Source organism: Sardina pilchardus, chromosome 8, assembly GCF_963854185.1.
Source record: "Sardina pilchardus chromosome 8, fSarPil1.1, whole genome shotgun sequence".
Lineage (NCBI taxonomy): Eukaryota > Metazoa > Chordata > Actinopteri > Clupeiformes > Clupeidae > Sardina > Sardina pilchardus.
In genome coordinates this window covers 14,472,324-14,500,289 of record NC_085001.1, presented here as the reverse complement: position 1 = coordinate 14,500,289, position 27,966 = coordinate 14,472,324, and the positions used below count along the sequence as shown (strand labels likewise).

The window sequence follows — 27,966 nt, the reverse complement described above, 5'->3', positions numbered from 1 at the left end:
CAACAGCATGAGTATAGTTTAACAATATATAGCTTCTACATCATGGATGATCATAGATTACATATCCGCAAAAGCGATGTGGAAGCCATGATTACCTTTAGATAGAAAAAAAGACCGACATCCGGGGATGTGGAGAATATATACTCGTGACGTAAGATAGGCTCTTCCTCTTCAGTTACCGTGAACTATGGCCATGCAACTTACACGAAGTCGTTTCCCACCTAGTGTTTCGGAGTAAACATTGCAATGTAAATAAATGTAAGACAGTAAAAAATATAAATAAATACATAAATAATAATAATGATAATAATTTATTAATTTATCCCCATCATTCAGCTTAATACCATTGTATTGACACGTATAGCAATAAAATGACACCATTTTGATTTAGTTTATTCCTGTCATTAATGTCAATTTAGAGAGGGTATTGTTTACAATTACACTCCAAACACCTTAACACTAGAAAGATAGTAATCCTCACATATACTATTCTACTATGTACATGTTCTACTCTGATATATACTGTAACTGATCAGGATGATAAGTCACAATAATAGTAAATTATTATAAGAATTAAATTACCGTGTTACTGTTTTCAAAAGCTAGCCCATCTACCAACCTTTCAGGTGACCATTCAATTTCTGTCCATTTTAGCCTACGTAGAAAGCTTTTGATGAGCCTTTTGTTTGTTTTACCAGATGCTGTATTCTTTTCCCAGCTTTAGACCCCTCTCTTATTAGCACAAAATGTAAACACACTCTCCACGGCAGTGCCTAACCTCTGACTAAATCATTACAATTTTAAAATAATGCCCACCACATCCTTGATTTTGGTCATGTTTAGTGTGAGAATGGTGACCTCTGCCGTGTGATGAGGTCTGACACCTCCATATAGGCTGCTTTGCAATCTCCAGTGAGCAGGCAAACAACTGCTATGAATGAAATGAAGAACAGTTTTGGACTGAGAACACAGACTTGAGGAACGGCTGTGGTAATCATGAGAGCTGGAATAATTCAGCCTAAAGCCTCCCAATGAGAGAGTCTACACATAATTAAGTATTTTGCGAGAATACACACAATGGCACAGGACATCATGGTCAAAATCCAAGCATTCCTGAATAGCAAAGCAGGTGGTGTAACACAAGGGACTATGGACACAGGTAATAAAGGCAGTATGAACACGAACTTTATTGATTGTTGTAATTCTTAACAAAACATGAATGAACAGTCATAGCCTGTCGCATATAGAGTGTATCAATGGGAGTGAATGAAGACACATGGACGGAGAAAGAAAGAAAGACAGAGAGAGAAAGAGAGAGAGAGAGAGAGAGAGAGAGACTACCTGTCAATTGAAGGCTTAGAAAAGGCTGGATGGGTGTTACAGAATGCAATCAGGAGGCAACAAAGTGCTACAATAAAGACACAAAGTTGTGTAATCTGCATTGTGCAACACCAGCATCTCCAGCACAAGTACACAAAAGGGACTGAAAGCCCTTGGTGTCTGCAAGGCATCCTCGTCACTGTACAGTACATTCTCTTGTCCTTTGCACAGACCTGAGTGAGTTAGTTACAGGCACACTATGGGAGCAAAAGTTAGCAACCGACAATGCTATAAATATTACCTCTGCATTCAAGTCAATACAAGTCACAGCTCGGGTCATTTGCAGTTTGTTCTTTATGCTTTTCCTTGGGTCTACCGTATGGGTAGGTGGATTTCAGATTTTGACAATGCCCTGTGTTTCTGAGTGCTTGTGTGTATTTGATACGTCTTCCCGATAAAGGTTGTTCTGAGTGCGTGTGTGTGTGTGTGTGTGTGTGTGTTAGATAGTGTCATCTTCACTGGGTGTTCTCCAAGATGATGGCGATGCCCTGGCCACCTCCGATGCAGGCGGAGCCCACTGCGTACTTCCCTCCTCGCCGCCTAGGGTCAAAGTTAACTAGGTTAGATGACATCACCCCAATTCACCATTCTCTCAGATATGCTGTACGATGCAGACTAGCTGGACAACTGAGTAATTGTAATTGCACGTCTGTTGTGGGGTGAGACAATGAACATAAAACCTTTACTTCACCTTTACTTACTATCTATCATATAAAATATCTCATACCTGAAAATCACTACACCACATGATCAAAAGTGGCACATAGGCTAATCCAAATAAATGAAGTGAAGTGGGACAGTTTTATTACACAATGCCTCAATGCTTTATATGACGGGGTGTGTGTGTGTGTGTGTGTGTGTGTGTGTGTGTGTGTGTGTGTGTGTGTGTGTGTGTGTGGATACGCACATAAGGGCAGCTGTTCTGAGGGCCTGGTGAGCTGTATTATAATTACCAGCTGTGTTCCCTGCGAGCGTGTGCATGTGTGTGCTTGCACGTATACCTGACCATGTATACAGAGGTGCTTGTGTGTGTGTGTGTGTGTGTGTGTGTGTGTGTGTGTGTGTGTGTGTGTGTGTGTGTGTGTGTGTGTGTGTGTGTGTGTGTTGGAGAGGGGAGGCATGCACAGCTGCAAATCTCGTTCCTACTGCTCTATTCCTCCTCTTCTACACACTCCACCCATGTGTACATGCATTACTGTAAGCCAGGTGGGCTGTTATATGTCGCAGGTCCAAGTACACACATGTATTTGTAAGTATGCATCTTGGTGAGTGTGTGCACTGTGTGTGTCTGAGTGAGTGCTTTTTCATGCCTGTGTCTGGGTGCCCGTGTGTGTACCTGAGCTCATGGACCAGGTGAGCTGTGATGCGTGCTCCTGACGCTCCTAGCGGGTGTCCGATGGCGATGGCTCCACCGTTCACATTGCTCTTCTCAGGATCCAGCCCAAGTGCCTTGGCAACGGCCAGGTATTGAGGAGCAAACGCCTCGTTCACCTGAGGAAACCCACACAGTGAGATCTCCAACCACAAACCAACCACAGAACAAGGTTGTACGACATATTTCTTAGTTCTGTAAAAGGAAGATGCTTACACAGTTACACGTTACAAGGTACACAGCATATGACTTCTGTGGGTATTACATGTGGTGAGAAGTGTCCATATCACTGTGTGCGCACCACCTACATGTGTATGTATACATAGTACATTATCTAATGTAAAATTCCAAATGTAAAATTCCATGCGTTTTCCCTGGCAAAAAAAGAGTCCATATAGCGATACACCTATAGAGAGAGTGCATTTAAACTGCTACAACAAAATTCCCTGATATTCTATGACTTTGCCCCAAAATGTATAAAATTCTCCGACTTTCCATATCTGGAATAGACTTTCTAAAATTCCATGACCTGTGCGAACCTTGAGTATAATAAGTTGAGAGACATACAGTACCTCCACTAGATCCATGTCCTTCAGTGAAAGACCTGCTTTCTTGAGAGCCTCTGTGACAGCTGGTACTGGTCCTAAAGACATGGAAGACATAGTCCTTAGATATATGAAGGCATAATGCAGACAGACCCTGATAGTTATTATCACTGTTATAATCTTTATGGAAGTAGATAACACAGGCATACATTTTAAAAGCCTTGAAAAGATTAGAGAGTGCATAATAGTGCATTTGTGTTTGATGAGTATATTTTGTCTCTGACACACAAGAACTGATGATGGAGAGAGCGATATACTATTATCACACATGGATCGCTAGCTTTGCTGCCTTACCAATTCCCATGATGCTGGGGTCACAGCCTGAAGCGTGATAGGCTACGATTCTGGCCAATGGCTTGAGCTTGTGCTCCTTCACTGCCTCCTCACTGGCTATCACCACAGCAGCAGCACCATCAGACACGCCCTGAGAAGAATAAGGGAGAAAGTTAATAGGCCACTTACCCACTGCATCCGAAAGAACCATCTAGTGATCCATCATACTCGATTCACTACTCTGAGCGAAAAAAAAAAAATTCTATAACATTCAACAATTCCAAAAACACTTTGATTAGGTCATAAGTCTCATATTTAGCTACACAAACAAAGAAAACTATGATCATGTTCAACAAAATAAATATGGGGAATTGGGGAAGATAGTGGGAGGTTTCTTTCAGAAGTCAAGAAGTTGTGGCCACATTCACTCTAACCCATATTTTCTGGTAGGTGTGCAACTTGCTCTTTAGTCAGTTTGGGTTTTGCAGCACTTGACGTGAACTGACATTTCTCCATGTTCATACACTAGGTAGCTGGCAAATAGGCCAAGCTAAGCAGCAGTAAGAATGGTTCTGTATGACCTGTGTGACGTGATGCAAGTTAGTGGTTGGGTGGGAGGGAATGGACACAATTTCACAGTTTCATTGGTGAAAAGCGTCACCGTCTACAGATATCATCATTTCAAACCAAATATTTTACGGGCCAAGTCTGTATAGAGTCTAGACCAGTGGTTTTCAACAAGTGTACCAAAGCGCACTGGTATGCCACAAGTTAATGTGAAGTGCAATGCTGTGGAATGTTGAGGAACCTGATGCTTATTGGTACAGGCTCATGAAATATCCCTCTAGCCTCACTTCTAAATAAAAGAAAATGGTTTTAGGAAGTCATAGATTTACAACTTCTTTCTTCTTTTAAATCTTGTTCAGCACCTTTCCCAGTCTGTGAATGGTGTCATAACCTGCTTTTCTTTTGTGCTCAGCTCATGAATACTTAGTGTGTGGGAAAAATATAGCATATGAGAAAAATGTGTGTGGCATTTGTCATAATTGGTATCCATAGGTGGGTGGTGTGCCTTAGCTCTAGACAGTGACTATGTTTCCATGCGCACCATATTCCAATTCAGGACCATATTCTGGTTATGGGAATATTCAAAATAAGATGTTTCCATGTGTAGCAGAAACTGAATATTCCCATTCATGCTGAATAGGGTAGTGACCTGCAGTAGAAGTAGTCTTTTCATCATGAGTCTCTCGATCACTGAATTTCATTCATGACCACTGAATTTGGCCCGATTACAGTCGCTATGTTTAGCCTTTTAACCTTCTAATAGGCTGCTTTAAGAGGTTTTCACCGATTGTTTATCTGTCAGCGTGCAAAATCTGCAAGTAAAATCTGAATATGGTGCGCATGGAAATGCAGCCGTTATTTGAGTGTGGCGGTCAGACCCACCGATGCATTGGCAGCCGTGACGGTGCCCCCCTTCTTGAAGACAGGCGCCAGTTTGGCCATCTGCTCCAGGGTGGTCTGGGGCCGGGGGTGCTCGTCCTGAGTCATGGGCACCTTGCCCTTCTTAGCCTTCACATCGATGGGTGCAATCTCAGCGGTGTAGTGGCCTGCCTCATGAGCTGGAGAGAGAGAGAGAGAGAAAGAAAAAGAGGGAAAGAAAGAAAGTATTTTATGCAAGTTAGAAAAAACAAAACCAAATGAACACCATATTAACTGCCCCCCTGTATTAACCTCGAAGCTGAAGAAAAGCAAAATCAATGTATAAGCCACGGCTAATAGTCTGGAAATTATGGTATTTAATAAAAACTATATTTACATCACTTGGGCTGGGAGAGAACAGATAGTAGGTTTTAGTTTATTACATACCATACCAGCACCTATGGCTGTTATCATCATATTAAATACATCTAAAACACAACTACATGAGATGATAAAAACAAGGAACTTTTTGTGTTGTCAGGCATGCAATACGTTATACAGTATGAGATCTTGTTACTTGGTGTATTATGTGTGTGTTGTTCGCAGATGTGTGTGTGTGTGTGTGTGTGTGTGTGTGTGTGTGTGTGTGTGTGTGTGTGTGTGTATGTGTGTGTGTGTGTGTGTGTACGAGAGGACTCACCAGCCTTCCACCTCTGCTGGGTCTGGTGGGCATACTTGTCACATTCCTCTCTGGAGATCTCGTACTTCTCTGCCAGGTTCTCAGCTGTGATGCCCATGGGGATTTTTATGTGGAGATCTGTCAGCCCTGCCCATAGTGTGTCTTCCAGCTACACACACACACAACACACAACACACAACACACAACACACAACACACAACACACAACACACAACACACAACACACAACACACAACACACAACACACAACACACAACACACACACACATATTACAGCTCAATAGACAAGTTTCTTTACACAATAGTTTTCATGCAACACTGAATGGTAAGCTCCGTGTTCACAGCTCCCATCATTGGACTTCTTGGAAAGTGTGTGTGTCAGAAAGAAGCACCTTGAGGTCAAAGCCAAATCTGGTTCCGAAGCGGACGTTCCTGACAGCGTAGGGCGCCTGGCTCATGCTCTCAGAACCACCGCAAAGAACCACCTCAGACTCCTTCAGACAGATCTCCTGTGATATCCACACAAAGTCACACATTAAAAAACAAACCATCATCAGTAAACACGCAACATTTCACAACACACACTCTGACCCCTTTCTGAGTGTCCAATAGATCTCTGAAGTTCGCCCACAAAAAAGCCATCATCATTTGGTTCCTTTTTGTAGGAGAACTTCAGAGGTCTATTCATGCATTCATCATATGTCCTTTTGTTAATTTGTTAATGCTGTGTGTGTGTGTGTGTGTGTGTGTGTGTGTGTGTGTGTGTGTGTGTGTGTGTGTGTGTGTGTGTGTGTGTGTGTGTGTGTTCTCCCACCTGAGCTCCGTTGATAATGGACTGGAAGCCAGAGCCACACAGGCGGTTGACTGTGAGCGCGGGCGCTGGAATGGGCACCCCACAGCGCAGACCCACGTGCCGTGCAATGTAGGGGGCATCTGCAGAGCTCTGGTGGAGTTACATAGTTACATAAGACGACAGACTGGACATCTTCACATACAGCTGAACAGAACAAACCACTTCTCATGCAATGTGAAAAATGCACTTTAAGATTCACTTTTGAGGTTTTAGATAGTTATATCATTATATCATATTAATATACAAGATACTGTATACTTACATAACATACTATTGTATTATAGCATATTATAAGATCTGAAGGTAACATTATATATACATACCATAAGATTTAATACAAACATAAGAATATAAGTTGTAAGGATTTACATGATCATATTGCTATTTTATCCAGCCACCACACCACACACCTGCGGAAGACTGTGGCATCAACCTAACCTGGCATTTTAGCCCAACATGTCCACATAAAGCCTGTGGGTTATCTCAAGGGTTATTCTATACATGCTTTGTCAGCACAACAGACAAGGTTGCAGGTCTATAGTATTGACCGCTATAGATCAGTGGGTGGACTATGGTTCTTCAGAGAGCTAACTGTGTGGTGGAAGAGACAGTTTAGCCCACCTGCATGACGTTTCCCATGATGACGCTGTTGACGAGCTCTGGGGCGACATTCCCAGCAGCCAGTGCGGCTTTGGCTGCATGCTCAGCCAGGTCTGTGGCACTGTGGTCCTTCAGCACCCCCCCATATGTGCCAAACGGGGTCCGCTTTGCAGACACAATGAAGACACCTGAAGGGGGAAATGTGAACACACACACACACACACACACACACACACACACACACACACACACACACACACACACACACACACACACACACACATCATGGGTAGTTTGATACATCGCAACTTTGATAATAAATATTCTATCCTACTGTAAGAAGTAGGATTACTATGACAAAATCAATTCCTCAGTATCATACTCCTTACATTTCGTTACAATTATTACTGGAGGCTGGTGTCTTGCACCACCACATGTTTTGTGCATTGATGGAGTAAGAGTTTCCATTGCATAGATAATTGTAATATTAACAGAAAGGCCGAACCAGCTGCTATCATATGCACTGCAATGGCCTACCTACATCACTTATCAATGTACGGTAAGCCATAATTTTGGTTGAGTTGATTTGACAGCTGTGACATCACTTCAATAATGCTATCACATATACTCTAGGGGCCCTCATTAAAATGCTTGGCAAAGGGTAAAGTCTAAAGTCTGATGAAAGTTTGATTAATAACTATTCAAAATATATTTGCAAATGCAATACCATAAGATCCTAAGCACAAGATAGTGGTGAGTAACTTTGCACTTTCTTGGGCCTATGTCTCCACATTAACACTAAACATTTTCACAAAAGAACCTGGTTGACACGGTCAAGACATTACACAAAACACCGCAATGACAGGGGCCGACACTATAAATAGATAGAGGTAGGGATGGGACAATTCCTAGGGCCTGCATTGACAAAAGGCCCTCACAGACACAATTTGGTGTGGGACATTATGTTCTTAAATGTTGCCTTCCCAGCAGCATAAAGTTAGTAAATGAATGAGTCTTCCCATCTAGATGAGCTAGGGTTTATAAGTAACCCTGCAAGACAGAAAAAAATAATGACCGAATGTTGACTGCAATGGAATAACGTTAACATTACATAATGACCCTAACTTGTATGAAATATTTGTGTTTTCAATGATAACAGCTGTTGATGATTACACTGAATAGAAAACGTTTTAGTTCACACTGTAGCTAATATCACAGTTTGAGTGAATGGCATGATGATTCTTCACGACAGCCTTGAAAAATCATATTTGATTGCACGTTCATTCAAACCTCAGTCGAGCTTCCACCCAGACACAAGCCAATACTTTGAAAACGGCAGAAAGCGTTATCAAAAAGTTTACGCAACTTGTATTTTGACAGAGCCTTTTTCTGATATTGAGCCAAAACGTCAAACATTTCATTACCTCTCAGGAGTGACATGGTTCAGTTCAAGTCCACGAAGGTCAGTTGTTTTCACTGTAGTAGAGGTGGGTGGGTTAGCCTTTTCTCTAGTTTGGCACTCGGCGTTTTAGGAGAAAGACCCTTCACCCAGATAAATCGTATTTTACTTTTTGAATAATAACATTCGACAAATTATCGGCGCTCCACATTTGCACAAAAACACCGGACTTATAACTTGTATCCATAAATCAATAAAATAAATCTCACTTGTATTGCAAATGATGGTCAAATGATTTTGTTACTGAAAGATGTCATTCTGCCGAATCTGCTACTCACGAAATACAGTAAATATACACTCTATGCCTCAATGCACGTCTGACCGGAGTGCTCAAGGTGGGCAGGATGGTGTGATGCCAGTGATATAAGTTGTATAAACAACATACAGTTTTCGAAGTTTGCCGACTTTAATATATTTGCTATAATGTCCACCTCCGTTACACGTGCTGTGTCTACGCTGCTGTCCAGGCAGAATGCAACACCATGGTAAGTTGCAATGTTTCAACCCCCCCTAGCTTGGTCAGTTTGTAGCTAACGTTACAGTTAGCCGCTTAAACATCCAGGCATGGGCGAGATTTGATTTGATATGTCTTGAGGTCCTGCCAAATGACGTGTATTTCCCTCAAGCATCATTATAACCTACGTAATGATTTGTATAATGTGTATCTTGTTGAGCAGCTCTATACAACGTTTAGCCTGACAGGACAAACCAGCTGCAATTATTAATCGTTATAAATATGACTTATCAATCAATTGTATTGTATTTGATCATACGGAAATATGTATTTATTTGCATCACACGTGGCTTCGTTGCAGTGCTATCACCTCAGTCAGGTGTAACCACTGGTTTGCATCTGTGCTGTCACTGAAGAGTTCGCCACCCGTAAGGTAAGTGTCAGATAAGTCAATGCACTGTCACTGTTGCATCGGATAGAAACGGTGTTTAACTTTGAACATTGTTTATGGACATTGTTACCAATAGATAGTCGTATACTTTCATCTCTTGAATTTCAATGAATTGGACTGGTAAAGTCCTTGACTTTGATGTGGAAGAACGTGAGGGCTGGGTTGCTGATTTATAAGGATATTATACTTTTTTAAAATACTTTTTTCACATCTGTCGATTTATTTTTACGCGACTCCAGAGCTGAACCCAAGAAGAAGAAGAAGACGGACCCTAAGAGAGAGATAATGGCTAAAGAGCGACTAAAAAAGAAACTGAAGAAGCTCGAGAGAGTCCCTCCTGAGTTCATCCCCATTGAGGACTTCATCACACCAGCCAAATGCCTTGATGAGATGAGGTACTGCTGAGTAGAGTAAAATCATGAAATAGCTGGTAAAATGAGATTAGATCCATTAGAATGCTATCCATTTTGTGACAAGAGGCTGCAGCATTCAAGTCAATCTATATTAATCTTTTTCACCATATTGTCACATTAACTGTATTTTATCAATCTATTGGTGATTTGCCTTGTACTCTATGCTTAAAGGTGTAGTTTGGAATTTTGGACATAGGACCTAATTTCCAACTTAGCCATTGTAATATATGTCAGTGCAGACTGTTTTCAGCAGATTTCATCCAGTCCTTCTAGTTGCAGAGTTCGCTGGTGCGAGGCTAGCGCAAGTCAACAGTATGTCGAGCCTGCCACTAAAAACATCTTACTCACATCCACAGAACACCCGAGACAAATGAATTCTAATGTCAGACTAGACATCCATTGACCTATATCACACTGGCTAAATTGGAAATGAGGTCCTAGGTCCAAAATTCTGAAATACCCCTTTAAGGTGTGGATATAATTCATGATAAAAATAATGAAACAGTGACATGTTTGTAGTTGTTGGTGGCTGACTTTTTGTTCTAATTCTGTTCTACTGACCTTTTCTGAGCTTCTGCCTTTCTTGGAAGTGCAGACTTTTTCTATGTTGGTTATGTACCTTTTGTTGAACCATATTCATATGCTGATCCGAACCACATAATCTAACCTTTGACCTTCTGTTCCCCCATCCCAAAGAGTCCGCAGTGAGCCAAGACTGGTGTTCGATGAGACCGAACGACGGGCACTGCTGCTTAAGGAGTGGTCCCGCTACAAACAAGCTCAGCACCAGGCCGAGATGGCCGCCATCAGTGGGGCTATGGAGGCCCAGAGGCAAGCCCTGGAGGAGCTCAGTCTGGAGTCCGAGGAGCTTTACCAGGCTGCCCTGGCGCCAGATATGGGCCTCCTCCCCTTCACCCAACAGGGCCCCAGCTACACACCACCCATTCAGAACTATGAAGCCCCCGAGGGCAAGTACAATAACATCACCAAGGTGTACACGCAGTGAGGAGATGAAACGTTGCTGTTTTACACATTGCACATCAGTGTGTGTTGGTATGTCGTATGTGGTATCACCTTGGATGGTGTAATGCAGTGGCACTGACTCTATAGGCTGAGATGCCATTGTCAGTTGCTCAGGTTGACCCGTACAACTTGGCTAGGCATAGTAACTGTGGCCGGTTTTATTTAATGTCTCTTGAACACAAAGATGCAGAATGTGAGTGTTGTATTCTCTTTGCACTGGTTGAAACTTGGGAGTAAATTCTTTTATTTTTCAAGATCTGCTCAAGTGTTACTCAAGTGAACCAGATGACCATTCATGATTGGTGATAGAATTGAAAGAAATCACATGTAGTTTGTGTCTATTTTTTTTTTTATTTGATATGCATTTGAAAAACATAAAGCACTGTAAATAAGGTTTTGTGTGAACCATTAAAAAAAAGATCACCCCATCTTGTACTGTTTTCTTATGACTGGAGGAGACAGCACAGTCAGGATGTATGCTTCACAAATCTCAAGTGTAGTAGATCAGACTAGATCTTCAGTCATATTCATATTCATATTCATATCTTGGAACCTTGAATGCTGAACACTTATGATTCACATCATCAACATCTACTTTACATATAACCTAAACTGACACCTTCTGGGCGGGAGGTAACCACAGATTACCGTTGCATTTCAAATGTTATGTAATCACTGAACATTAGAGGATCTTAACTTTCTGGTGTAGAGTCAATCTAGCACTCATATCTAAATGTCATCACTTCACAGGATGTTCTTAAAGCCCTAATTGAGGGCTTAATCACTACAGGTCAGACCTTCTAAAAGCCTTCTGTTGTTCCCTGCATAAATAGAACGGGCATCAGTGAATCCTAAATCTGCAGCATTTACTCTACCAGGCCAACAATCACAATTCTGTCAGATAGGAGTTGGAGACAGATGAAAGGAGATACATGTCTGTCCTTCAGGACAAGGTTTGGCTAGTGTTAGTTCATCAACACGTGTATTAGAAAAAAACCCATGAAGCAGCACAATTACTCCAAAAAAAGTACCATTTCAAATGCACACCTAGGGGTAAAATCATCCCTTTTATGAGTCTGTCAGGATTAGACATGTCAAGTCCTGTGGGTGTTTATGGAGGCCTCTAGGCAAGCATCAGTTAACTGCAGAAGAGTATGGCTGGAGGATCACTAAATGAGGTATTGCAGGGTATTTGTATGTGGGTGTGAGCATGTGTGTACGGGTTAGTAGGGCAGTTTCAGGAGTCCTCCTTGCCCTGATTGAGGGGCATGTGCCAGTCTTTAGGAGGCTCCTTCCTGAGCTCCCACACTGGGGTGAACTTCTTCTCTTCTGTCACACGGTGGCGCTCACTCTCCTGCAGAGCATCCTAAAGGACGGACAACGAAAGAAATAAATGAAATATTAATAATAATTAATTAACAATCATCTCAGTCTTGTTTGATTACAAGCTTCTCTAAGACTATTTCTTCTTAGCTTGACGTCTTAAGAAGTGACAACAACATGGTAACTCTTGCTAATACCCCTAATTCTTTCTATCCAACATGCATGTTTATCCAAGTTAAAGGCGCAGTCAGCAACCGTATGAGATTTCAAGCTCATATCATTTTTTGTCACATTCAGCAATCCTCTCCTCGCACCCTTCCGTGAGTAGGCCTACAGTGTAAAAAAAACCCTCTGTAGGCAGCCCAGGCTCCAAAAACTGTAAACAAAACCCTACGTGGAGTTTCTTTAGGAATACTGATGGGAGGGGTAAGCTACCTCTCTGCCCTGTAGCTCAGGCTGGAAACCTGCACATCTATCTCTCCTGCTTCCTGTCCACATATCTTCTGGATCCAATCACAAACTAGCTCATCCAAAAGGTGCACCCGGATTGTTGGTCTGATTGGTTGAAGGACTATCCAAAAGCGTAAAGTCATTTTGAACTATGCCCATTGATCACGCCTTTTGTGCAGTAGAAATAGTGCAGACTCCCCAGACTAGCAAAGACTTTCAAGCAAAGCAAGTGACTCACAAATAATGTTTCTAATATTGCTTCTTTTGACATGCCTCATTACATCCTCTTCCATTATAACGTATTAACTGGAGGAGAATACAGAGGAGAGGAAATAGAAATACACTTAGCCTCTGCAACATACATTTTTGCAAGCTCTGTAAACTATTATGATGTCCAGAATTGGGGCTCACCTGGGCTTGTGTGCTATGGCTCTTCTCCCATTCTTTGCAGTTGGCGTAGTCCTCTTTCCATTGCTTGCAATCAGGATGTGTGCCAAAAGTGTAATAGTGATGGAAGCGGTTCCACAGACTCTTGCAGTGTCGGAACTCACTCCAGTAGTCTTCACATGTACGAGGCGGCTGAGGATAGACAAGCAGAATGGGACAAATCATCACAAATGTCTCTAGGTCACTGAATGTCTCGCGGTGTCCTGAACGCAATCAAATCCTTTTACCATCACAACTTTGTAAACACTGGATAGAACACACAGTAGCCTACAGTGTACAGCCTACACACAAATGGCTTGTTCCTCCGTGCCCAGAACAAATCCAGTGTTGGACATAGGCTATTCCCACATACGTTCATCAAAGTCATTAACCATAAAATCCATTTTCTTGTTTTGTTTAGGTCAGCTGGATGCTGTCCACCTGACAATACGTTATATTTGGGGTCGACTGACAGTTGGCTGGATAGATAGCTACTGTATGGCATGGCAATGAGTAATGTTAGCCTGCTAACTAGCTTGTATACAGAATTGAAGGACATACATTGGAGGGCGTTTAACATACAATTATTCATATGAAACAAAGGATCTGTGTAATATGGAGTCACTATATGTGTTGTAAGGACTCTATAATGGCTAGCAGTAACGGTCAAAACAAGACCTCTAATGTCATTCAACGAATGTTAACTGGCATCAACTAAGTTAGCTATCATTATGCTGCGTAGCTAACACGTGCAAACAAAATCTAATGCAATATTCTCCGAACAATCAAGATTAAACGACACAGACTCTGGTGAGAAAAAGAGCACAGGTAAAAAACAATATAGTCCAAATTTACACGAGGACATGCAAGTAGTGAGTTGCAGTTTCAGAAATTAGACTTACCCTCCATGCCTCTGACCCAGCCATTGCGTATGGTCTGAAAACTGAAACAAGCTTTAACTTTCGATACTGATAAGTTCCACATAGAGTAAATTCTTTATTTTGGCAATGATTAAACGTTATCCAAAACTGAACCTGCTGCTTCAAAACGAGTATTGTTCTCAGAAATGGCAATTAGGCACATTGCCTGCGCAACTAATGCTTCTTGGACCATGGATGGCAATCATTGACCTATGGATTGAAGAACTGTCTAAATGTCATCACATAATTTTGGTGTGGATGTTTCAGTGTCTGTTAAGGTCATACAGTCACTGGGATGTTATTTTAAATGCAGGTCTGTACAACTGAAAAGTTGTGCAGGTGCAGGTGATATTCTTTATACCAATATTTGATCCCTCATTCCCTCCCCAACTTCTCTCATGTTCTCTAAACATATAACAGACATGCACAAAATGACTAGAGGAAACAATTTATTGAAATTCTTTAAATGATGATGATAAATTAACACTTGCTTTAATGTTGGTCCTACAAATAACCAACGCCAATGGTTTAAAAGAGTTTCTCCACATCCACACTGTTTATTATTCTTACATACAAATTCAAGAAGTCACCCCATAATAAAGAAAAGCATTTACACAATGCCTTCTTCTTTCACTCACTCATATCTGAGGAAAACAAAAAAATACCCATCAGTTCTGGAAGGAGAGTGTAAAGAAAGAGAAAAAGCAAATAGATCCAAATTGGCTTTGCATGTTTATTTCTAACATCTCGAGCATTGTTTGGTGCGCCGTTCATGGCTTGCGACCTTTCTTGCGCAGAGACTGGCCCTCTCCAGAGAACGCAATGAAATTGTTTGCTGCGTCGTCCTGAAAACACACATAGTCAAAAGCCACATAATGTGAGTAAGAGATTACCAACAACTAGCGAGCAAGCTGGTAAGTTTCCATGGAGTGCATTAGGAGTGCTAGCCATCTTTTTACAGACATTAACGATTAAGACATCTGCCATTCTGATTTGATCATGGTTCCCGTGGCAAGAATCTGCTAAAAGAGATATGTCTGTGTGCATGCATGAGCATAAAGTCCAATATTTCCTCCTCACCTCCTCTATTCTGCGTGCCTGTGGCCGGTAGTTCCTCATGAATGTGATGCGACCGAGTTTGAACTCGTAGTTGGGGATCCCGCTGTGGGTGCATCGATTGGATTTAGATTAGGCATGACTGTATTTCTTAAATACATACAACAAGTTTAACCACATATGATATGAGAAGCATGAAGTAAACATATGTGTTATTCACAGTAAATAGCATAACATAAATCCCATTAGCATGTACAATGATAGATATGTGTGTGTGAGTACCCATAGAGCCCGCGGTAGTTTTTTTTACAAAGGCATACACCTTTGCCTAGTACACAATACCAAAGCATAGACTTTGGTGACAAAGCCTATATTTAAAATCGAAATAGCTTAAAATATATTTAAATCAAGCTGGATTTCAGCTATCAGTATGGTGTTGCATCATGTAGTTGATGAGTTTGAGCAGTGTAGTGAGCCTCGGTGGCCGGTTCTGGCCGGTTCTGACCGTTTGATGTCACTGGGGTCGATGGGGGCAGGGCTGGGCTCGATGCCTTTGGTCTTCCCATCCAGGCGGTTGCCTGATCCTGTGAAGGCCTGAGACACACAGGAGAACACCTCATGAAATTAATCATGCAAATCTATTTATACTTTACAACTCCTATTTCAGTAATGTTGAGTGATGAGAGTATGAATTCAGAGTATGAGAGTATGTATTCAGGAGATAGACATGTTGCATGTATGAACACAGATATATGACGCGCAAATTGGCTGATCCTGTGAAGACACACAGGAGAACACCTCATGAAATTAATCAAACTGAGCTGGGGATCACCAGTTGCAAATCTACCATTTATACTCTTACAACTCCTATATCAGTAATGTTGAGTGAAAGTCAGAATGATATACTTACTCTGAAACCTAAGTCCATCTCATAGTTGCTTGGGTCTGTGTCTTCCTCCTAGAAATAATACAACACACATTATTTTAGGAAAAGACAAAACTTTTATCATTTTAGAAAGTCATCATGCTCTTCAAAAAGCCCATACCGCAGGTTCCTCATGGTGATGTGAATGTCTCTCTGGCTCTTTGTATCCCAGTGGGGCATCAAAATCCACCTGAGATATATACATGAGATAGATTTATATATATATATATATATATATATATACAGTATATATATAAAAACATGCATGCCGTCAGACACGTCTGATTACGCATACTGTATGTAAAAGTTCTCAGCAGATGACTAAACTCAACTCATAACTTAACGACCCACATACGATACATGATAGGCACTATGTATATTACACAAAGTTGTATATACAAATTTAAGTCAAGTCACACTGTACTTAATAAGTGCATGTTATACATTGGACATTCATTTTGCTGTGATAAACACTCACGTTCATGTCACACTCAATAATTGATACAGCTTTGTCAGGTTTTGTCTCCATAACTCGGAGCTCATAGATCTGGAAAAAGAGTGAAACATACAGCCTCATTCGGTGGAACATACAGGATTTTTTACTAAAGAGCATGTTTAAATTACGCTATTGGATTTGTTCTGAAACTACAAATGACGGTCACCTTTTCATTGTAGTTTATAGCGATCACATCACCGGTTGTCAAACAGGCAAAGTTTCTCAGAGCATTTTCTAACCTATAGAGAAAGAATAAAAACGTTTGTACATGAATTATGTACACAAACACAAACACACAGGATAGTGTTGAACAAAACACATTTATAGAGATGACATACACTGCTTTAGGGTTGGTGATGTCTAGGAAGTCAGGGCTCTGTGGCTGGAACTTGGAGTAGGTGGCCACCATCAGATTCACACTCTCCACCTGTACCAATCCCCCTTCCTCAAGCAGCAGGTTCTGCATCATCTGGTGAGCCACACACACACGCACACGCACACGCACACGCACACGCACACGCACACGCACACACACACACACACACACACACACACACACACACACACACACACACACACACACACATACACACACACACACACACACACACACACACACACACACACGGGTTGTGTTCAGTCCTGACAAAAATGTGTGTTACCTTTTCTTTTCAACTTTTCATTATCTGTCTGTAAAGGACTTTGGGTGAGTATACTCTGTGCACTACCTTTTCAATACAAAGGGTTATGTATACACATTGTTGCTGATAGATACCATCTCTTACACACCTACCAAATGATGGAAAACATACTTTAAAACCTGTTGCATACCAGTGCATACAATTTCCACCAGATAATGTTGTTCAATCCAGAAAGCAATAGCAAAATGGTGTGAAATGTTTTGAGATCGAATATGTCCTGGTTACAGTACTATTCTCAGTTTTTTCCCAAGACCTCATGTGCTGATGCCAAGGTATACACTCAGTCATGCATTTGCATATCTATGTTTACATTAACACATAAAAAAAATCCTGTTATCTTAAACAATTCCAATGTTATTTTCAGATCTTCAAAGTAGAGTGCATAATTAACACCATAGCCAACCAAATGGCACCCATCCCTTCAGTGCTAGGAGTAACTGACTAAAGCAACTAGTTGATGAATTTGTTTATGGCTTGGTCCAAGCCACTAAGTCAGTCTCTCGATTTCTTTAACACCATCAAGCACACACAGATCAGACAGCTAGTGGATCACAAGGACCAATTTGCTGTATCTGGCTACTGGATTACACTCACAGATTATAACATTTAACAATTGCTGACCATGAGCATGTTCTGTGCAGGAATGACAAATCATCCTGACTTACCCAATGCGGCAGGTAGCAGATCCCCTCATCCGCCACAAATTCGAGTACTCCACAGTGTGTCATCCTGTCTGAGTTCTTATTGGTCAGTTTGAACAGCATAGGATATGTGATGTTTAACCTGCCTAGATTGGAGGGATACCACAAAAATAGGCAATTGAGCATGGCAGCAATGCTATTAATGTGTAATTTTTATGTGCATAGAATGGGTTTTCATTTGCAGTACTTACTTAGCTGGTCCAGTGCTGAAGGAGGCATTATTACTAGAAATATAAATAAAAGTGGATTTAAAGTACAATACATACACAAACAATCATCATTGCATTTCTCCTTATTCACACCATACTGTGACATTACAAGACTGGATTGGCAGGCGTGGGCAAGTTCCCATTTTGAGGTTATAGAGGAAACTGAATGATCAGAAAAACGTTATTTTAGATGTGCATAGAGAGGCATGCAGAGAATTTAAATCCGTATACTTTTTCCTCCCTTCTCCACGTCTGATCTGTCATTAGGCCCCGCGAGCATGGACACAGAGTAGCAGCGGTACTGTGTCGAGAAGCGATTCTGGAAGGCCCGCGGCATCGGATGGTCAAACATATTGAAGGAAAACTATGTAGATAGAAAGAGAACATTTGCTTTTGTATCATCATAAAGACAATCATTTCGTCTTTGCCAATGTTGGCCGACAGGATGTTAAGAACCAAGCGAGATGGCTTTGACATCAATTCAATAACATGGGTTGCTTGCTTACTGGGAAACTTCCAACTACAGACCTCAATATATAACGCGATTGCTTGAACAAAATGCGTTGACAACATATGTTCTAGTTGCAGCTACGGTGATCCATATGAATACATTAATTTATCCTGCTTAAATATGAATACAATCACGAATGTTGTCAGCAAAACAACCAACTAGCTAGCCACCGTAACTTCACTGGCGAGTTAACTTGATTCTTCCTTATCTATCGAGACAGTCATCGAGTCAACCAATGGTGAAGAATCATTACAAGTAAATAATGAGCATATATGCATGTACGTACCATATTTGAAAACTATGAATTGTGCAACTTAAGCAATACTGAACAACAATAGCAACTGCTACTTCACAGACTGCTATATCATCTCCAGGAAGTGTATGCCACCAACAAGGGAAGTGACGGAGCAGCAAAACAAACCCGAAAATACCAATCAAAATACAGAGAGGGCGGCACCTCGGCAGAGGATTCAAGTTTTTCCATGATTTAACCATAGAGTACTCGAAATTATTCCCCCTGTCATCTGTAACCCAATACATCTAATGTTAGCCATCACTATAACTTGAAACGTGCACTGTTTAAAATGAATAAAATAATGGGTGGTGGAAGATACCTCGTCAATGTATCCGATTGGATAGAACCAGAGCTTTTCTATTGGTCTCGTGCGTGTCATTTAGCCTTTTAGAACAGAAATCCGATTGGCTATTTCACTTGAGAACACCCAATGCAACAATAATCAGATTTGGCGCCAGATTTTTAACAAGGAAACGCAAGCTTCTGAACTTCGTACAGACGAAAATAAATTGAACAACAACGCAGAAAACATTTTACACGGGGATTTATTAACCATTTAAACATTTATTAGAGTTATTTTATCAACTAGCTTTTAATATGTTTGTAACAGATATTCGAAAGGAATTTTATGACGTTGTTGTCCATCAGGTAAGGACCTGCTTGTAGCTACGTTAACGTTAACCCTTTTAGTTATTTGCTAAAATAAGTTACCCCACTTGTCCATGGCATAATCTCTGTAGCTATCATTTGCACTTGAGGGCACATTAGACGTATGTGGCTGGCTGTGCTGTGTTGAATAGCGTTATACCAATATCTGTTTACACGCGTAGGATATTCTAATTTAACGAGTCATTTGATTGTTTGTCTTCAACTTCCCATTTAGAGAGTAGCACTCCTGGTAGCTCCGGACATCGATGCATTGTGCGCCTGCAAAGTTCTCCAGGTCAGTGTCGAGTGTGTATGCCTAGTCTCCCGGTTTCAAAATGTATGGCAGATACTTTAATAAGACTATATGTTTGTATCTTGAAATCCAAAGGCTCTGTTCCACTGCGATCAAGTACAGTACACTCTGGTCCCTGTGACAGGATGGCAGGATCTGAGCACGGCTTTCATTGAGCACAAAGAACAGGTGAGATGTGTGTTACTTAGACTACCCATCTATCTGTTGATACTCTCAAGTTGACATTGCACGTAGCAGCCTGCCCCACACAAACAACTGGACTGTTCATACATGTGGGGAAATATCTCGACCAGTTGGTAAAAACAACAGGTGGTGTTCGGGTTGAGTTTGTCAACTAACAATGATACCTCACATATCTGTCTTGGTGACTTTGGTGACACCAAGAATGACTTACCAGCATTACAGTTATTCTGGTCCTGTCAAGGGGTGAGGTTTGAGTTTAGTATACTTCAACCCACTTTTAAATATGAATGGAGATGACATTGTTATATTGAGAGCTGAAGTGCATTTGTTTATTTAACACAAAGTGCTGACGCAGTGTTTGTTTGTGTGTGTGTGTGTGTGTGTGTGTGTGTGTGTGTGTGTGTGTGCTCATGAATGCTTGTAGTATCGCTATTTTGTCCTTATAAACTGTGGGGCAAATGTTGACCTTCTGGAGACGCTGCAGCCAGATGATGACACCATCTTCTTCATCTGTGACACACACCGACCGGTGGACGTGGTCAATGTGTACAACGACACTCAGGTAATCATGGGCCGTGGCCTTTATCACGGTGTAAGAGAACAGCCTGTGAGCCATACTGAAATCCACACCTATATTGCTCACTTTGTTACATATTAACCACTATGTAGATATCTGGTCCTAGTTGGGTGAGCTTTTGTGGAGTGCTCGGTATAGTACTCAGACAGCCTATTGTTAATGTAATGTAATGGCAATATACATGAATGCAACTGTAATTGAAATGTTTTTTTTTCTCAGATTAAGCTCCTAATAAAACAGGATGATGACCTAGGCATTCCTACTTATGATGACATCTTCCGAGATGATGAGGATGAGGACGATTCTGGGAATGAGAGTGATGGCTCAGAGCCTTCTGGGAAACGTAGGCGTTTTGATGAGGTTTGTGATCAGTGTATATGTCAAACTTCATTGTGCCCTTCTGTGAGACTTGTACAATACTGTATGTGTACTATATACAGTTTACATTGCCTCGCAACAGAACGCGATTAGTTTTTGCCTGCTCTTTAGTTTCATTCACTAGTAAACTATGACTTCATATTTTACTCCCTAGTCTCTTCTCTACCTGTCTTGTAGCAGAATAGTGTAGTTTTGACTGATGACTGAGTTTTGTCCTAATGCTCTTTTTCACCAAAAAGGAGGAATGTGGTGTAGGCTTGTGGGCATGTTTTGATGGATCTTCAACTCTGGTTGTGTGTGTTCTAGGGTACGGTGGAGAGGAGGATCGAAAGGCAGAGAGCAAAGAGGGAGTGGGAGGCACGCAGGTAATTGACTATTCTGGAGCTGGTTTACATAAAGCGCTTTCTTACAGCACTCTCAGTAATGGTGTTTTATGGTGTCTCTGAGCACCATTTCCTATTCAGTCTGTGCCATTTTTTTTAAAGTGTGTGTGTGTGTGTGTGTGTGTGTGTGTGTGTGTGTGTGTGTGTGTGTGTGTGTGTGTGTGTGTGTGTGTGTGTGTGTGTGTATGTGTACATTTTTTTGGTTTCAGGAGGGAGATCTTATTTGATTATGAGCAGTATGAATACCATGGCACATCAGTAAGTACTTAACGCATTGCTCTTTTGAACAGACATTCCCTCCTTCACACAAATTGCAGGCTTGACATTTTCTGTTGGGAGAAAATGAACAGAGGGAAATTATGTGGTAATACTTTCTCCCTTGTTTGAACAACTCCCAGCAAGCAGGCTGTATCTTGGGTTGCATTTCTCATGTGCTTGTGTTGTTTCAGGCAGCTATGGTCATCTTTGAACTGGCCTGGGTAATGACTAAAGACAACAAAGACATGCTTTGGTAAGTCAAGCACACGGCTTTCTAGAAACTTGTGTATGTTGCGTTGAGAGGACCTAGGGTCTGTGCGTGTGTGTGTGATTGAATAAGTATGTGTCACCAAAGTGACGGTTTGTTAAAGATTATCATTTTTTTCTTCTGTAATTGACAGGTGGGCAATCATTGGTTTGACAGAGCAGTGGGTCCATGACAAAATCCCTAAGTAAGTCAATATTTATTATTTCATAGATATATTGGTTACACACATATAAAATACACATCTTGCATAGAGATTAGAGATGATGAGCATGAAGTGTGTGTGTGTGTGTGTGTGTGTGTGTGTGTGTGTGTGTGTGTGTGTTTTTCAGTATGAAGTATGTGACGGACATAGCCACACTACAGAGGCATGTGTCACGTCACAACCATCGCAATGAGGATGAGGAGAACTCGCTGTCTATTGACTGCATGAGGATCTCCTTCCAGTACGAGTATCCTTTACTTCACACAAGAGCGTCTATCTGTTTCTCTGTGTTGCATTTGGTGTTAGTTTCTGAATCTGTATGTGTGTGTGTGTGTGTGTGTGTGCACGCGGGCCCTATGTCATCATATCCACTTCTTTGTCCAATTTTTAACCGCTATGGTGCTCTCTCAAACTCTCAAACTATGATGCTCTCTCTGGTGAGGGTCACCAGACCCCAATACGGACCTGTGACCTACTCTTTTGATCCGTGAGGGAAATTTGGTCTCTGCGTTTATCCCAATCTGTGAATTTGTGAAACACACAGTGAGGTGCCGCACACGACATATTAGCTAGCTATTGCCAACAACCTTACTTTACGTGACCTAAAATTGCTACAGGACACGGATGTGATTCCTGCTGATTCCTTACGTGTGTGTGTGTGTGTGTGTGTGTGTGTGTGTGTGTGTGTGTGTGTGTGTGTGTGTGTGTGTGACCTAAAATTGCTACAGGACACGGATGTGATTCCTGCTGATTCCTTACGCCAGTGTGTGTGTGTGTGTGTGTGACCTAAAATTGCTACAGGACACGGATGTGATTCCTGCTGATTCCTTACGCCTGTGTGTGTGTGTGTGACCTAAAATTGCTACAAGACAAGGATGTGATTCCTGCTGATTCCTTACGCCTGTGTGTGTGTGACCTAAAATTGCTACAGGACACGGATGTGATTCCTGCTGATTCCTTACGCCTGTGTGTGTGTGTGTGTGTGTGTGTGTGTGTGTGTGTGTGTGTGTGTGTGTGTGTGACCTAAAATTGCTACAGGACACGGATGTGATTCCTGCTGATTCCTTACGCCAGTGTGTGTGTGTGTGTGTGTGTGTGTGTGTGACCTAAAATTGCTACAGGACACGGATGTGATTCCTGCTGCTTCCTTACGCCTGTGTGTGTGTGTGTGTGTGTGTGTGTGACCTAAAATTGCTACAGGACACGGATGTGATTCCTGCTGATTCCTTACGCCAGTGTGTGTGTGTGTGTGTGTGTGTGTGTGACCTAAAATTGCTACAGGACACGGATGTGATTCCTGCTGATTCCTTACGCCAGTGTGTGTGTGTGTGTGTGTGTGTGTGTGTGTGTGTGTGTGTGTGACCTAAAATTGCTACAGGACACGGATGTGATTCCTGCTGATTCCTTACGCCAGTGTGTGTGTGTGTGTGACCTAAAATTGCTACAGGACACGGATGTGATTCCTGCTGATTCCTTACGCCACAGTGTGTGTGTGACCTAAAATTGCTACAGGACACGGATGTGATTCCTGCTGATTCCTTACGCCACAGTGTGTATGTGTGTGTGTGTGTGTGTGTGTGTGTGTGTGTGTGTGTGTAGCGTTTTTATAGATAGATAGATACTGTCTTTATTGATCCCCAAGGGGAATTTCAATGATCAGTATGGTCCCTAACCCTGGCCTCCAGTCTGCGCTTGGCTCTCTATCAGCACTGGTCTCTGTATGAGAGCATCTGCAACTCCTGCTACACCTCCTGCAGCTTCAAGCTCTGGTCTATAAACGGCCAGAAGAAACTACAGGAATTCCTCGCAGACATGGGGTGAGCATGTGTACCACACAGTGGTCGCTCAGGACAATTCATTAGTTGCAGACAAAAGTGCGTTTCGTGATTGACAGCTGTAGTCATTGTCGAATCCTTTCTAGTAAGAATATATGCAGCTGAGATGTCTGATGTGCTAGTGCCTCTCTCTCTCTCTCTCTCTCTCTCTCTCTCTCTCTCTCTCTCTCTCTCTCTCTCTCTCTCTCTCTCTCTCTCTCTCTCTCTCTCTCTCTCTCTCTCTCTCTCTCAGTCTACCTCTAAAACAGGTTCGACAGAAGTTTAACTGCATGGACATGACCATCAAAGAGAACCTGCGTGAGGTCATAGAAGAATCTTCAAATAAATTTGGGTAAATGAGTGTGAGATTTGTTTTCTACATGTGTGTATTTTCTCACTGTGTGTGTGTGTGTGTTAATAACTCACTGTGTGTGTGCGTGTGTGTGTGTGTGTGTGTGTGTTCAGCTTGAAGGATATCCGTGTCCAGACATTTAGCGTTCACTTTGGCTTTAAGAACCGTTTCCTAGCAACAGATGTGGTACACGGTGCTGCTGCCTTGCTGGAGAATGTGGAAAAGGACGAGAGTGCAGCAGACAACTTCATCAGAGCACTGGACTGCCTCAGCCGGTACACACACACACACACACACACACACACACACACGCACACACAATTTAACACATATATGTGTGTGATGTATGTGAGTTTTTGTTTTTATCGCTTAAATGAATTGGAATACCTGTATATAGGTTGACCAGAGATGGACATTTGTGTGGTTATCTCCCTCTCTAGGAGTAATCTGGAACAGTTGCACTTGGGTATTGATTTTGCCAAGAAGAAGCTTAAAGCTATCCAGCAGACCATAGCAAGCTGCATCTGTACTAATCTCATCTTGTCCCAAGGACCTTTTCTCTACTGCTACCTGATGGAGGTGCTCACTCTCAAATACACTCACACACACGCTCTGTCTCTCTGTCTCTCTGTATCTGTGTCTGTCTCTTTCACTCTCAGTCTCTCACCCCCTCGGATATACACATATGATGCCCATGGCATTGAACATGTAGTAAAATCCTCAGTAATTATATTATGTGAAAATAATATGTGTCTGTGTGTATAGGGTACTCCAGATGTGAGGCTGTTCTCCAAACCCATGGCTTTAACCCTTCTGTGCAAGTACTTGTTGAAAGCCTTTGTGTGCTCGGTAAGCATCTCATAGATCACTCAAATACAGAGTTCTGTGTGTGTGTGTAGGTTTTTAATAAATATCAGAATCAGATGTGTGATTGCAGATTCAGGTGTGCGTGAGTTTGTTTTCTTATGTGAGTGTGTAGGGGAATCTGTATGTATTTGGCTTTGCAGACGTAGATGTTTTGACTGGGAATGAGAGTCTGGGAGGAAGAGAGAGGGGTATCCTGGGTGTATTTGTATAGAAATCATGGCTGGAATGCAGTTTTTTGCCTCTGTGTGTGTGTCTGTCTTTTGTGAGTGAGTTTTAGTGGTGTGTATGTGTGAAAAAGGGCAAGAGTGAGGGAGGTTCATTGGTGTGTAGGTCAAGTGTTAGTGGGTCAGACCCTGCCCTCTCTCATCTGCAGATTGGTATGTTAGCTGCACCTTACACAGATCCTAATCATTTGCTACTCAGGCCACAGTTATACTTCAGTACCTGATTGGAAGTAAAATAAAAAACGTTCAGAAATGCATAAATACTCATTTGTGTTTATAAGCCAATGTCCGCATATGCCAGCAGCTGCTCAGTGGTTTGTGTGTGTGTGTGTGTGTGTGTGTGTGTGTGTGTGTGTGTGTGTGTGTGTGTGTGTGTGTGTGTGTGTGTGTGTGTGTGTGTGTGTGTGTGTGTGTGTGTGTGTGTGTGTGTGTGTGTGTGTGTGTGTGTGTGTGTGTGTGTGTGTGTGTGTGTGTGTGTGTGTGTGTGTGTGTCAGACCAGGAATAAGCGCTGTAAGGTATTGCCGTTGGTAATGGCTGCGCCCCTTGACGTGGAGAAAGGCACAGTAATGGTGTTGGGGATCCCACCAGAGTCGGACACATCAGACAAGAAAAAGTAAGAGAGTATTGATTTTGGGCACACATATTAGGAAGTTGGCAATTTAATAGATTATGTAGAATGTTCAAAAGTGATGTTCACAGCTACCTTTCTCTCTCTACCTAGTTTCTTTGGCAGGGCTTTCGAGAAGGCTGCAGAGAGCACTAATTCCAGGACCTTGCACGATCGCTTTGATACATCCAGTGAGTATACACACACACACGCACACGCACAGAGGCAATTTACATAGACAGCTTCTCTTTTGTTTGTTTTTAGTAAATTTTGTTTTTTCTTTTTTCATGCTATTTTTCTTTTACACATGCATTTTTTTTTTTCTCTTGTAGTATTATGTTTTAGTCACTAGAGGGCAGCTCTTGACCTCAGGTGTGCTGGAACATTTACACACACAAGTGCAGCCTTTTGAGTGCTTGCATGCTCTCTTAAGTGTCATTAAATTAACTTTTGAGGTTTTGGTAAAGGCATATCCCATTTATACAGTTATTTACAATACCACAGGAGTAAGAAGATGCAGAGCAGAAACATTTACTACGGTCACGCACACCTGGGTACACCTTCTCTCTCTCTCTCACACTCCCACTCACACACACACACACACACACACACACACACACATGCAAACACGAGAAGTTTCCCACCTTTAGACTCAGCTTGGTGTGAGATGCCTTTCCAGAACTTTCAACAGGTTCACACTCACACCACCTATATATGTGCACACACAAAACATACGCACGGCTTTGCACAGACACTTCTCTCACCAAAACATAAACACACCATTCTGTCTTCTTCACCCAAAGTTATGTATTTTGGACAGCATGGCATTTTGTATAGCAAAAAATGATGCCTGCATGCCTCATTTGGAACTGTCACAATGGCACATTTTATTTGAAATTCTCAATGACCCTGGAAGATTCATAATGAAATTGACAAATTGACTTGTAAAACTTGTACCGAATAGAAACGGACAGAGCGACAAAACAGGGTTGAAGAAGTCGCGTAGCAAAGCAACTTGTGTTCAGTCGCATCGTATTCAGTCAGGACATTCTAATTGAAAATACAGCGATGGAACTGATTTTGTTGCACGCATTCGGTCGCGTCACTTGCAGTTAGGACACGGTGTAAGTATGCGAATATCAAAGAACATTCTTACTTTCTAATGTCACAATAGGATATTGAATTAAACTGTGATGTAACATGCACCAATGTGTTCTCTCTCTCTTTCTCTCTCCCTCCCTCCCTTTCTCCCCTTTTTTTCTTCTCTTGTCCTTTTCCCTCCATCTCTGCTTTAGTTATTGAGCTGAAGACAGAGGACCGAGGGAAGTTTCTAGATGCTCTCATCACTCTGTTATCCTGAGCACTCAAAAGCAAGATGGAATAAATACCAGAGTGTGTGAGTGTCTGTCTGTCTGTCTGTCTGTTTCTCTCTGTGTGAGTTTGTTGTTTGTGTGTGTGTGTCTGTGTGTCTGTGAGTGAGGTGTATTAATGTATCTTCAACTCGAGTCACACATGCCTGCATACTGCAGATATGGACTGATCAAATCAGAACAGAACAGAAGAGAGCTGAGCCAGAATGTTTGGGAGACCACCTACATGCTCACACATGCACACACACACACACACGTAGTCATGCCCCAAACACAGACGCACGTAGTCCGTACCATGGTGGAATCTTGCACCCCTCCTGTGCAAATGTTAGATTTGCCATGTTCAAACTCAGTTTGCTGCCAAATACCATTACGGTCCGTTCAGTTGGACTACCTCTCAGAGACAAACACACACATGCTAACGCAGAACCTGTGTGTGTGTGTGTATGTGTGTGTGTGAGACACAGTGAATTACGAACACTCTTTGACTGCTCCACAACA

The 27,966-nt window shown here is 41.9% G+C and overlaps 5 protein-coding genes across 5 annotated transcripts in view; 2 read left to right on the top strand and 3 right to left on the bottom strand.

Moving 5' to 3' along the window:
* Nucleotides 1–1,163: 1,163 nt before the first annotated feature.
* Nucleotides 1,164–8,768, bottom strand: acaa2 (acetyl-CoA acyltransferase 2). The gene is made up of 10 exons (XM_062542862.1): nucleotides 8,632–8,768; nucleotides 7,229–7,395; nucleotides 6,569–6,697; nucleotides 6,147–6,263; nucleotides 5,756–5,903; nucleotides 5,080–5,255; nucleotides 3,652–3,781; nucleotides 3,325–3,395; nucleotides 2,717–2,871; nucleotides 1,164–1,920 (listed from the first exon to the last, which is right to left on the bottom strand). The coding sequence occupies exons 1-10, from the start codon at nucleotides 8,645–8,647 to the stop codon at nucleotides 1,836–1,838; spliced, it is 1,194 nt and encodes a 397-aa protein (XP_062398846.1). The 5' UTR covers nucleotides 8,648–8,768; the 3' UTR covers nucleotides 1,164–1,835.
* Nucleotides 8,769–8,958: 190 nt separating this feature from the next.
* Nucleotides 8,959–11,435, top strand: mrpl40 (mitochondrial ribosomal protein L40). Its single transcript, XM_062542864.1, has 4 exons — nucleotides 8,959–9,151; nucleotides 9,482–9,553; nucleotides 9,811–9,966; nucleotides 10,681–11,435. The coding sequence occupies exons 1-4, from the start codon at nucleotides 9,090–9,092 to the stop codon at nucleotides 10,988–10,990; spliced, it is 600 nt and encodes a 199-aa protein (XP_062398848.1). The 5' UTR covers nucleotides 8,959–9,089; the 3' UTR covers nucleotides 10,991–11,435.
* A 145-nt stretch (nucleotides 11,436–11,580) lies between these two features.
* On the bottom strand, nucleotides 11,581–14,466 carry c8h22orf39 (chromosome 8 C22orf39 homolog). Its single transcript, XM_062542866.1, has 3 exons — nucleotides 14,109–14,466; nucleotides 13,192–13,359; nucleotides 11,581–12,373 (listed from the first exon to the last, which is right to left on the bottom strand). Exons 1-3 carry the CDS (start codon nucleotides 14,130–14,132, stop codon nucleotides 12,245–12,247), a joined length of 321 nt encoding a protein of 106 aa, XP_062398850.1. The 5' UTR covers nucleotides 14,133–14,466; the 3' UTR covers nucleotides 11,581–12,244.
* Nucleotides 14,467–14,562: 96 nt separating this feature from the next.
* ufd1l (ubiquitin recognition factor in ER associated degradation 1) lies at nucleotides 14,563–19,140 on the bottom strand. The gene is made up of 12 exons (XM_062542863.1): nucleotides 19,012–19,140; nucleotides 18,446–18,578; nucleotides 18,197–18,229; nucleotides 17,970–18,091; nucleotides 16,942–17,072; nucleotides 16,770–16,842; nucleotides 16,586–16,654; nucleotides 16,229–16,297; nucleotides 16,093–16,140; nucleotides 15,688–15,776; nucleotides 15,207–15,288; nucleotides 14,563–14,971 (listed from the first exon to the last, which is right to left on the bottom strand). Exons 1-12 carry the CDS (start codon nucleotides 19,012–19,014, stop codon nucleotides 14,897–14,899), a joined length of 927 nt encoding a protein of 308 aa, XP_062398847.1. The 5' UTR covers nucleotides 19,015–19,140; the 3' UTR covers nucleotides 14,563–14,896.
* A 319-nt stretch (nucleotides 19,141–19,459) lies between these two features.
* Nucleotides 19,460–27,966, top strand: part of cdc45 (CDC45 cell division cycle 45 homolog (S. cerevisiae)) — an 8,670-nt gene continuing 163 nt past the window's right edge. The window contains exons 1-18 of the mRNA XM_062542861.1: nucleotides 19,460–19,668; nucleotides 19,904–19,963; nucleotides 20,057–20,149; nucleotides 20,589–20,726; nucleotides 20,961–21,101; nucleotides 21,426–21,484; nucleotides 21,712–21,760; nucleotides 21,952–22,013; nucleotides 22,162–22,212; nucleotides 22,358–22,477; nucleotides 23,916–24,047; nucleotides 24,298–24,396; nucleotides 24,510–24,671; nucleotides 24,837–24,975; nucleotides 25,162–25,245; nucleotides 25,983–26,101; nucleotides 26,210–26,286; nucleotides 27,391–27,966. The exon at nucleotides 27,391–27,966 is cut by the window's right edge and continues 163 nt beyond it. Coding sequence (XP_062398845.1) covers nucleotides 19,618–19,668; nucleotides 19,904–19,963; nucleotides 20,057–20,149; nucleotides 20,589–20,726; nucleotides 20,961–21,101; nucleotides 21,426–21,484; nucleotides 21,712–21,760; nucleotides 21,952–22,013; nucleotides 22,162–22,212; nucleotides 22,358–22,477; nucleotides 23,916–24,047; nucleotides 24,298–24,396; nucleotides 24,510–24,671; nucleotides 24,837–24,975; nucleotides 25,162–25,245; nucleotides 25,983–26,101; nucleotides 26,210–26,286; nucleotides 27,391–27,455 — 1,701 coding nt within the window. The 5' untranslated portion in view covers nucleotides 19,460–19,617 and the 3' untranslated portion in view covers nucleotides 27,456–27,966. The remainder of the gene's footprint in view (nucleotides 19,669–19,903; nucleotides 19,964–20,056; nucleotides 20,150–20,588; nucleotides 20,727–20,960; nucleotides 21,102–21,425; nucleotides 21,485–21,711; nucleotides 21,761–21,951; nucleotides 22,014–22,161; nucleotides 22,213–22,357; nucleotides 22,478–23,915; nucleotides 24,048–24,297; nucleotides 24,397–24,509; nucleotides 24,672–24,836; nucleotides 24,976–25,161; nucleotides 25,246–25,982; nucleotides 26,102–26,209; nucleotides 26,287–27,390) is intronic.